At 21.2% G+C, this 12018-nt stretch overlaps 3 protein-coding genes across 3 annotated transcripts; 2 read left to right on the forward strand and 1 right to left on the reverse strand. All coding sequences in view use genetic code 6, as the record gives it.

Annotated features, from left to right (window-relative positions):
• Positions 1-1588: 1588 nt before the first annotated feature.
• On the forward strand, positions 1589-2419 carry TTHERM_00343630 (jacalin-like lectin domain protein; the record flags this gene model as incomplete). The annotated part of the gene is made up of 1 exon (XM_001018409.1): positions 1589-2419. One exon carries the CDS (start codon positions 1589-1591, stop codon positions 2417-2419), a length of 831 nt encoding a protein of 276 aa, XP_001018409.1.
• A 674-nt stretch (positions 2420-3093) lies between these two features.
• Positions 3094-3543, reverse strand: TTHERM_00343640 (hypothetical protein; the record flags this gene model as incomplete). The annotated part of the gene is made up of 1 exon (XM_001018410.1): positions 3094-3543. One exon carries the CDS (start codon positions 3541-3543, stop codon positions 3094-3096), a length of 450 nt encoding a protein of 149 aa, XP_001018410.1.
• Positions 3544-8759: 5216 nt separating this feature from the next.
• TTHERM_00343670 (proteobacterial glycerol kinase-like protein) lies at positions 8760-10814 on the forward strand (the record flags this gene model as incomplete). Its single annotated transcript, XM_001018412.2, has 8 exons — positions 8760-8813; positions 8867-9155; positions 9209-9362; positions 9414-9495; positions 9585-9682; positions 9735-10084; positions 10227-10435; positions 10485-10814. The coding sequence occupies 8 exons, from the start codon at positions 8760-8762 to the stop codon at positions 10812-10814; spliced, it is 1566 nt and encodes a 521-aa protein (XP_001018412.2).
• Positions 10815-12018: the final 1204 nt, after the last annotated feature.

The following is a 12018-nucleotide window of genomic DNA, read 5'->3' on the forward strand; positions in this document are numbered from 1 at the left end:
TAATTAAAAAAATTATTGAGCCATACATAGTATATTATTTTATTAATTGAATTCGCATAATAAAATGCATATTAATTAATTGATTTTCTTAATATTTTACTATAAAAATAAAAATCTTCCAATTAGTGCAAGTGCTTAAATAAATTATTATAAATTAAGATAAATAATAATAATATATTATAATATATTCATTTATTTTTAATCTATAACAATATTTTAAGGAAATAAAACTGTTATTCTTATATTTAAAACTCAATTGGAGTTCTTTTAAAAAAGTCAAATTAAAATATTGATTCAAAAAAAGTAAATAATTAATTCAGAAAATAAAATTTTAATTTTCAAAAAAATATGAATGTCAATTAATAATTACTGATTTGATCCTATATTATATACTGTAAATAAATTTTAATTAGATTACATTAGGGACACATGTATTTAATTTTAAAAATATTTATAAAGGCAGATTTTAAGAAAAAAATGAATAGGAGAAGGTCTTTAATTAATGAGGATATACAAAATATTTATATTTTAAAATAAAATATTTGCATACAAAAAATAGTTTAAAAAGAACTATCTCTTAAATAAAGTTTGAAATTTGCTAATTTATACATCAGGTTTATTTCATTTTATTATGATTTATAATAAATATCATATCTTACAGATTTATACAGGTGTCAACTACCTAATATTTTATTTGCTGTGAATCATTATTAATATAATTTAAAAGTATATTTTCAGATAATTAATTTATTAAATTTCTTATCAGGTAGATTTTAAATCTTATAAAAAACATCAATTTTATTTTTTCATTTGTCATTAAAGGAATAAACACTTTTATACTTTTATCAAAATTTTTACTGATTTAAATTAAGTAGTTTGATTCCACAATGATTGAAAATCTTTCAAAATAAAATCATTTTCGTTTTTATCAGCATTTAAAGTTTACAAATTTAAGTAAAATTTTATCTTTTTAGAGTAGTTTTAGAAATTCTTTTTGAAAAGTATTCTAATTTTCGTATCCATAAATATTTTCAACCTTTAATTTAGATTAAAAATTTACTAAATTAATTTACCTAACAAAGATATTTTTTTTGGCTGATCATCAAATACTTGATCAAAAATTTTTTTAATAATATACCTAAAATATCCAAACTTCAAACTATCATCTTCATATAAAAATGTATATGTATGTATTCAAGCATTCCAGATTAGTGATTTGATATAAATTATGTGTTTAGAGAAAAGAATGAAATAAAAGGAAAAAATAAAATCTTTTTGACATAAAATTTGGTATTTTATAATTTAGATCACATTTAAATCCATAAAAACCACAAAATATATTTTTCTAATCACCTATCTGATGAAAAAATCAAATAGATAAGATTTACATAAGGCTAATTTGATAAGTAAATTTTAAGCATATAAATAGTATCTATCATTAGTTCGTCTCATATACTCTATCAACGATTTAAATTGTGCATATCTTAACTCCCAGATAATAAATAAATAAATTAACTAATTAATTAATTTGTAAAAGTAATTTCAACATTTAAAATTTACATAAAAATAATCAAGCATATAAAGTAAAATGAACTTTATCATTTCTCAAAATCCTCAAGAATAATACCCTCCTCAACCAGGCCAATATCCTCCTCAAGGCTAGTACCCTCCTCAACAAGGCCAATATCCTCCTTAAGGCTAGTACCCTCCTCAACAAGGCCAATATCCTCCTCAAGGATAGTATCCTCCTTAAGGTTTTTACCCTCCTTAACAAGGCTAATATCCTCCTAATCATTGTGACTAACAACCTCCTACTTTTAGTTTTGGATTTGGATAGCAACCTCCTTAAGGATAATATCCTCCTCCTCCTTTTGGATAAGCTCCTCCCTTATTCTAACCTCAATAATAAGGAATTTCTTAACCTAATCCTCACTATGGAAGAAATTTACCTATTATGGTTAAGTAAAGTTAAAAAGTTGGTATAGACACCCACTAATACTCAACTCACTTTGATCAACTGGAGAATTCATATGCTTTAAAAAATGAGTTCCACACTCCTGAAGTAGATAAAATAACTGTATTCTACACATAAAACATTGTTGTCGGCTTAGAGTGTCATTACAAAGCATTAGGTAAGGAAAGTGTAGCTACTGTAGCAAATAAAGGTCATTGTTAAGGATATGTTTAATCTTAAACAATAGCATTAGAATTTGGTGAACACTTCACTGAAATATCAGGTCGTGCTGGAGATTCAATTGACCGTTTATTGATTAAGACAAGCAGAGGAAAAACTTTAGAAGTAGGTGGATAAGGAGGTCAACCATTCTAAAACCTCCTCCCTTGGGGCCATCCAAACATTGTCAGTATTGGTGGTTCTACTCGTGAATATTTAGACTCTCTTTATGTTTTACATAAATGAAAAAAATAAAATAATTTATTAAAAGTTATTTATTTAGTAAATAAATCTAATATGTCTTTATATAATACCTTATTACAATTTTTTAAGATTATTCAAAAGTCATTAAAATTAAAAATAAATAATTAGAATTGTTAAAAAGAAGTTTTCTATTTTTATCTTCTTATTTTTTGTTTTTTAAATTTGATGAAATTAAATGTAATAATAATTTTTATAAGTAACTCAATTAATAGTTAGTAGTTTTGTTTTTGTCAAAAATTAAAACCAATTTTCAAGTAGAAATAGTTAAAGCTATTGACATTTTTCTCATAGTAGAACTGCTAATAAATTATTTTATTAAATTTTCTATTCATAACTTTAACAATTTAAAAAAAAAGAATTAAATGATTTTATGCAGTTAATTTTAAACTTTAAGATAAAGAAAATTATAATTTATTAAATATATTTATTTTAATTTACTTAATAGGTTAATTACAAAAAAATAAAAATTTCATTTTAAATACGAAAATAACGAAAAACCTTAAAATGGGTATAAATTAATTTGAAATTTTTAAAACTAAAAATTAACTAAATTAAAAAAATGTATTTGAAGTATATTAAATTTTTAAAAATAAGAACAAATATGAATAATAGGATTTTATTAAAAATATTCCATATTTTAAAATTAAATAATTATTTCAAAAAATAGGATCTAATCCAAAAGTACAATTAGATAAGATATTGTTATTTTGGACTCTAACTCCAACAAATGTATGGTTTTAGCATAATGGGATATTTTCGGAAGCCCAAGCTTCTTGGCAATTTTAGATAGAGAAAGTAGTATTATTATTAAAGTGGGCTTCAATATGGACTTGATTTACTTGAAGAGGTACATAAACCTTGCTACGCTTTCCAAATTAATTTAAAGTAGCTATCTCTAAAGTCATTTCGCTAGGAGACATAGTAGGATTAGATAAGTAAGCATTTCCTTCTCCTGGAATAGGACAAGCCATAGATTCTAAGGTGTGATTGAATTACCAGAAATTTCTCTTACAGTGATGAGGGTTGCAACCTTAAGAAACTGTGAAATTGTAGGTTTAGCAGCTAACAAATGCGAGTATGGCAAGAACAAAAATAATTTGTTTCATTTAGTGTGTTTTTTTTTTTCTTTTTTAGTTAATAATTATTTTGAGTTAATTAAATAATATAAAAATAAAGATTTGTATTTTCATATTTAAAATAAAGCTTAATTTCTAGAAACTATTTATGCTGTTTAGCATTTCTTGTGTCATAAAAATGATCAGAAATACTTTGAATAGCACACTTTCTATCCTACTTTTGTTGAAAGAGAATTAAATATTTTATATAGTAAAAATAAACAATTTAAATTTAAATAAGTAAAAGATATATCTAATTCAAAAATATTTTATAAGTTTAACAATAGAATTATAAAAAAAGATTGTATTTTAGAAAATAGATTATTATAAAAATAATTGTCATTTTCTTTCTTTTTATTTATTTAAGCAGAATTTCTTATACTAATTTTCTTAATATTACAAACATGAAATTACACTTTTTAACCAAGATAATTTTATGTTATTAAATTTTCAAAGTATTACGTAAGATAGTTTAATATATCCACATTTTTCAATTTCAAAAAGCAAATAAAAATTGACCACTCATACCACCTTTTTTTCTATTTTGCTTAACTTTTCTATATACTCTGAAAAAAAAGATAAAAGATTAATTTTCTTAAAATAGCATTTAATAATTTAAAAAAGAAATATATTTTATTATATAATATATATTAAAATTATGATCAATGTGCTTTGTTAATATTTAGCTTTATAAAAAATTATATCTATCTATTTTTAGATTGTATTTGATTCAGCTTTTAAAATATCTAGAAAAAATAAAAATTGATCTACTATGATGATACTCATTTTCTTAACTTAAATCACTTTGGTTTTTAAAATTAAATATACTACTTTATGATGAGATTCCAAAATATTAAATTAGTATAAGTGCTTATTAGAACCATGTAGCTTTTTAACCTTTTCAATTTTTTTAAATTATTCTGCCCCAATTATTTTAAAACAACTAAGTATATCTTTTCAAAAATAAAATTAATTTAAAAAACAAAGAATTATAGTTAATATATATGAGATTAATGAAATACAATTTAATTAATTTATGAAATTTATATTAATTTATTTAAATTAGAAGCTTCTTATTTCATTCAATTAAAGTATTATATAAGTGTTAGAAAAGACTCTTTCTTCTAAATATTAAAATAAAATTTACCTTCAAAACATTGAAGAAAATAGTAATATATTTTTTTTTAATTTAAAATTTTAATAAATAATACGAATTATCTAATTAAAAAATTAAAATAGTAATTGGGTATGTTTTGATTACTATATTATTAAATTAAAAATTTACAAATCTAATTTTACAAATTATTAATAAATATTTTGGTTAGTAACTAGCTTTTAATAAATAAACTAAGTAGAATATTAGAATTTCTTAACTTTTCATTTAATAAAAAATTAGCTTTTATTCAATATTTTTATTTTTAGGAGTGGTCTTTTTTATCATTTTAATTAAATTTGATTTTATTACTCTTTTACTTAGTGAATGAAAAACCAAAATAAATAAACAAAATTAGGAAGAAATAGAGAAATTTAATAGTTGAATAAAATTTAATAAATATTTAATAAAGATTTATTGATTTGATCAAGTATAATTTGAATTTATAATAAATTTATTTATTAGATTAAGTGTTATTTAAATTTATAAAACAAATGATAATCTATGTCTTGAAAATATTTAAAATAGAATTTATTTCAATTTTTAAAATTAGATAAAAAAACATAAAAACAATACTTTATATTTGTATGTATTTTCAAAGTGAAGATAAAAAAAATGATACTAAAGTGTTATTTATTTTAATTAGTTAATTTATTTAATTTTTCCATTTCATTGAACTCAGATTATTTTCTATCTAATAAATATTTCTATTTCTTAAACTTTTGATAATAAAATTTATTTTTATTTTTTTTGTCATAAAATATCTTAACTTTTTTTAATTTTTATAATTAAATAAATCAAAATAATTGTAAATAATTATTAAATTTTCTTCAAAAATGCTTTAGCAGCAGATAAAAAAACTTCACAAAAATAATAATACACTTATTAACAGATATAGTTTGTTTTAAATACATTTAGAAGCTCTATAAATAAATTTTAACCAACCATATATTTATCTAAGAAATCATATTTAAAGGTGATTTAAAAAAAAAATTATTGGATCTTGAGATTATTTTTTTATTTTTAATATGCTCAATATAATATAACTCATTTAATTAATTTATAAAATCTTAAAAAGTTTGTTAAACTATGAACTATGTATGATACAGTAAAGAGAATGTATATTTATGAGAAAAGTTAAAAAGAAAGTTGAAGTTGGATCCACATTTAAATGTAAGTAATTTTCTAATTAAAAATTAAGAAATTTTATAATTTGTGTTGTTGAAAAAAAAAATTTTGCTTTATTTTTTTAATAATGGAAATTTGTCATTTATTATAAAGAGTTTTATTTTTAATTAAATTTTTGAAAGTATTATTTTTATTCTTATATAAAATTTGGAATTTATCGCTTGTAAAATGAATGTTTTTATTTAAGAATTTAATTATTTTTGCCTCAAAATTTTTAAATAAGAAGGTAGGAGAAAAATATAAGCATTCTAAATTAATATAATTATATATTCTTTTGGTGCAGGTTAATAATTAATTGATTTACTATTTGTTTCGACAGATTATAAGTTAATAGAAATTTGCTTTCACATTGATAAACATTGATAAAATTAATTCTTGTGTAACTACAAACATTAAAAAATTATATTTTTTAGAAATAGCTAAAATTTTTGATCCGGATGTATAAAATTAACAATTACTTTTATAATTTAGTTTAAACTTACATAGATTTACTTTAAAATATTTATCTAATTAATCAGAAAAATATAATAGATAACATTAAATGTTAAAAAAAATTAATTCTAGATATTTAAATAAAATATATAATGCCTTGATATCTAATATTTAAATATTATTGCTTTATGATTTTATTGAATAAATTAAATAAAAATACAATTCGAAGTAAATATAAATCAGATTTTTGATAAGGAAAATTAATTGTTTTTTGATAAGGGAACAAAAAGAGATAAAAGAAATTAAATATAAACTCATTTCTGATCATTCCTAAAAATATGAAAAACAGAAATAAATACTTTAAATAAGAAGAAACTAAATGATCAGATAATAATTTTAGAAGAAGATTGAAGAATTTCGATAAAAATTTAATCTAAAAAGAGAAACTAAGTAATTACAAACAGTTCAATTAAACTAAATCTTCTAATCAAAAGAAAATATCACAATAAAAAAACAATGGAAGAAAATAAAATACTTGAAGATAAAATTTTTTAGACCTTAGATGATTCTTCGTCTAACCAGACAAATTAAAAATGGACATGGAATCAAATTTTTATTTTTTTATTAAGTAAAGCTTTAAAAGGATTCGTATTTGCTATATTGCTCTATTTTCTTAAGTTATAAGGACTTTGATAGAGTACAACTAATATTAAATTATTCATCATATTTGATATAAAATTTATATTTTACAGACCTAAATTGCAAACTTAAATACCATATTAAATTAAAATAAAACAAATTTTATCAAAATAAAATATTATTATTATTAAATTTTATTGTATATTTATTATAAAAAACTTACTTTTCTCTTTATTTTTTTGATTTTTCTTTAATAAAACACTTCAAGTCTTCATTCGTTAATTAATAAATCTATTAAAATTAATTTTTTTTTCTTTTATCATTAAATTACAAAAATAAAGAGGGCATTCTGAGAATATTTGTTTTATATTTTAATAATTTTAGGTGAAACTAACTAACTCCAACCTAAAGTCAAAAAAAGAAGTAACCTTGAAAAAGACCCTACCTCAGGGTACTATATTTATATATATTTGAATTGTAGTAAGCTATATGAAAGAGATTAGCAATATTATATAATTATTAAATAAATCTAATTGATATTTGTATTTAAATCTTTCAAATTGATCCCAACACTATAAAAAACCAATTATCAAATAATTTGCTTAATAATTACTCAGAAATATCTTAAGGATATAAATATGAATCTAATATCAGACACTAAATTTTTTTTTGAGTAGAGTTATAAAGTATTTTGATTAAATCTAAGTTTAGATTATAGATTGCTTAAATCAATAATCAATTTTAATAGATTTCCTTATTTAGCGATACCATCCTACACCTACTTCTAATATAGATTTTTATCTTTTTAAGATTTAAGCTCCTATTTCTGATTAACCAAGTTATGATGATTACTCTCAATTAAATAAAGTAAGTGATTTATGCTAATTTAGGTAGTATAGTAGGACTAGATTATTTTATTTATACTGAAGGCATTGTAAGGATTATGTATAAACTATGTTGTATCTATTTGATTAACTATTAGCTTTACAATAAAAGATGAATTTTGTAAAGTTTAAAAAGATAAATTCTACTAGCTAGTTTTTATTAAATATAAACAAAAAATAATACTTTTATGGTATTAAATATAAAAGATATTTTACTCATAATATTAGTAAGTGTGTATATATTTATTTAGAATAATTTAGCTTAATCAAAGTATTTATAGACAAACAAAATAAATTATTGTTAATATAAATTTGTTTTTAAGGGATTTATTTGTACAACTAAGAAAGTAGGATAATCTATTGAAATAAAAAGAAGTTTATTGAATTTACTTTAACTTTTTTTAATTAAAAAAAATTCATAAGCTGAATTAATTATTTTTTTAATGCATATTAGAAATAAAAAAGCGCTCGATGTAGGGATCGAACCTACGACCTTGCGGTTAACAGCCGCATGCTCTAACCAGCTGAGCTAATCGAGCTACCAATATGGTAAAGGATATAAATAAATTTATTTGTAAAAAAATAAAGGAAGTATATAATTAAATAAAAGATCATTTTAATATCTGCTCATCCGCATGAAGTTTATAGACGTAAAAAAGGCACTTTTAAAATTAAATAAATTAATTAATATCAAATTATCCAAATATATTTTTTAATTTTTTAATTTATAATTTGAGTATATCAATAAAATTTTCGAAGTGTAAATATAATTTTGGTGATATGCATAATTAAATTATCTGTTTGTGTAGATTATAAATTGATAAATATCTTTTTTATTACATTAGATTTCATAACAAATATTAAATTAACAAATATTAAACGAAAAAATATCTAATAGAAAATAAGCATAAATGTCTTGTAATTTATTTGCAAAAGGATTAAGCAAGTTTAGGTTTTCAACTAAGGTAATATTATTAAAGCGCTTGTGATCAATTCAAAGATATCTTACTTAACATAGAAAGACAGGATTCTTCTTGGAGCATTAGATTAAAGTACTACAGGTACTAAATTTGTTGTATTTGATTCATTAGGAAATCAAATACAACAGGATATGATTCCTCATGAGCAAATCACACAAAAGCCTGGTTGGCTTGAGCATAATCCTGAATAAATTCTAGAAAATGCTAATAAAGCTATTTAAAATACTGTGAAGAAATTAGAATAAGACGGATTTTCCATATCTTAAATAAAGAGCATTGGTGTAACTAATTAGAGAGAAACTGTAGTTGCCTGGAATAAAAAAACAGGTTTTTTCTTTATAAGCATCATATTTATAATAAATCAAGTTGAATAAAAAAAGGAAAACCTTACAACAATGCATTGGTGTGGAGTGACACACGTACTAGAGAAATTTGCAAAAAATATTTGGAAAAAAATAATGGAAATGCAAATTATTATTCAAAGATAACAGGATTGCCTATTAACACTTACTTTTCTTCATACAAAATTAGATGGTATTTCGTTTTTTGTAATTAATACTGAATAAAATGTCTTTATAAACTTAGGTTACTTGAAAATGTCCCTTAAATCAGATAAGATTTATTCAAAGATGTTGCTTTTGGAAACATGGATTCCTGGTTGGTTTGGGTATTACAATTTTTAATTAAATATGATATTAATAAACAAGTAGAACTTAAATTTTATTTTTTACTAATAAATGAATTATTAAACAATAGAATCTCACTAAAGGAAATCACTTCACAGACGTTACAAATGCTTCAAGAACATCTCTTCTTAACATCAAAAATCTTAAATATGAAAAATCTATATTGAAGTAATAAAATTTCTGTTATTATAATTGAAAACATGTTTTAATTTATAATTAGTGACTTTGAAATTCCTGAAGAAACACTGCCTAAGGTTCTTTCTAGCTCACAGGAGTTTGGTATAATTTAAGATGGCCCTTTAAAAGGAATTCCTATAACAGCATGCCTTGGAGATTAGCAAGCAGCAAGTGTTGGTCATGGTCTGTTTAATCTTGGAGATTCTAAAAATACATATGGAACAGGATGCTTCTTCTTAGTTAATACAGGAACTGAACCTCGCTTTGTTGAAGGAGGAGGTCTTTTAACAACTATCCTATATAAATTAGGGAAGAATGAACCAACAGTATATGCATTAGAGGGATCTATCGAGGCAGGTGGTTCTTCAATCAATTGGGCTAGGGATAATATGGGTAAAAAATTAAATTAATTGAAATTATTGAAACTTTTAAATAAACCAATTAAGATGAATTTGAAATTAGGAGCAAATTCTTTTAGATTTTACATAAAACATTTTAAAAAATGTTTACTGAATTTTATTAAAAAACCAAATAGGACTTTACAAAGATTTTCATGAACTTAAAGATTTGATTGACAAAACAAAAGATACTTAAGGTGTTTACTTTGTTCCTGCATTCAGTGGCTTGTTTTCACCCTTTTGGAGAGAAGATGCTGCTGGTTGTATATTAGGATTAACTATGCACTCAAAGAAAGAACACATATTAAGAGCTTTGCTAGAGGGTATAGCTTACAGAACAAGAGATGTAAATAATTTACTTAAATAATTTCAAAAAATTAAAATTGAAAAAAAAGGTCGTTGAAGCTTTTGAAGCTACAGCTGGATATAAAATAGATTCTTTGAAGATTGATGGAGGTCTCTCTAAGAATAAATTTTTAATGTAATTTTAGGCAGATATTTTATAAAAAGACATATATCAAACTAAGGTAGTAGATAGCACATGCTTAGGAGTAGCATTTGCTGCTGGACTTTCATCAAATGTTTACAAAGACGTTGAAGAATTAAAGTAATATATAGAAATAGAAACTAAAGTTTAATACAACTCTTAGTTCTCAAATTAAGCAGAAGAATAATATAAAAAGTGGAAGAAAGCTATTCAAAGATCTATGGATTGGAAAGATTGAAGAGTTAGCACAATTTGTGTAAAGATATTTTTCTTACAGTATAAAAAGAGTTTTGTATTAATTAAAATTTATTATTGCTTGTTAGTTTGTGTTTTATTGTTTTTAAAAAAATAATAAATTAATATTTTTGTAATTATTTTATTTTTAAAAATTGTTTTTTTTTTATTCAAACACTCTTATTTTCAATTCAAAGTAAATATTCTATTTTTAACATAGGGTATACCTAAAAAATTGCCATTATAAATATATAAAATTTATCAAAACTGAGAATATTAATAGAATAGGATTAGAAAAAGGAAAGAGAGAGAAAGTGAAATAAAAATTGATTAATTATTAAGAAAGAATATATGAAAAAAGAAAACCCGACTAAATAACGATAAATAAAAGCAGTTAGCTACAATCAAACGATATAATTATAATTCATATAAATTAAATAAAAAAGTCAGAAGCTTAAACTCAAAGAATTAGAAAAACAGAAAACTTGATGCTTTATTGAGCTAATCAGAATAGAAATCTCACATAAAGAATTGTAATAAATATATCAATAACTGAATGACCAATAAAATTTTATTTATTTGTGGTCAATATCATAGTCTTAATTATGAAATATTAATTAAAAAAATTAAAACTAATGAAAATTTTAAAATAAAATTCTTTTAAAGTAATTTAGTCATTTATATTATATTCATAAAATTATAAAATAATAGGTTCTTTATTTTATTTTTTCAATCATTAACATCCTTTTATTTCATCGTAAGACTATTGCTTAGAAAAGACTTTTAATTGAGTTTCAAAAATTTATTAAAGGAAATAATGAGAAAGTTTTATATTTTTAAATAATAAAGATAAATTTTAAAAAAAGAAATAGATTTTATTATTAAAATAAAATATCTTATTTTTCTTATATTAATTAACACACTTAGATAATGCATTTAGGTAATTTATATTATCTCAATAAAAAAACATTAGAAATAGATTCTACACATTCATATTTATATTAATTGAGAAAAAACAATTAAATCCAATATAAATGGTATTATTTTTTTAAATGAATAAAAAAATTTACCTTAAATTTAAATAGTGAAAATTAATTATGGATAAAAATAGTCATCCAAAAATTAAAGCTGAATATGAGAATAAAATACCATGAATAACATTAATTATCACCAAATATCACTCATATCTTGTTTTAAAATATCTAATT

The sequence above is a fragment of the Tetrahymena thermophila genome (genome assembly GCF_000189635.1).
Source record: "Tetrahymena thermophila SB210 genomic scaffold scf_8254597, whole genome shotgun sequence".
NCBI classification, from domain to species: domain Eukaryota; phylum Ciliophora; class Oligohymenophorea; order Hymenostomatida; family Tetrahymenidae; genus Tetrahymena; species Tetrahymena thermophila.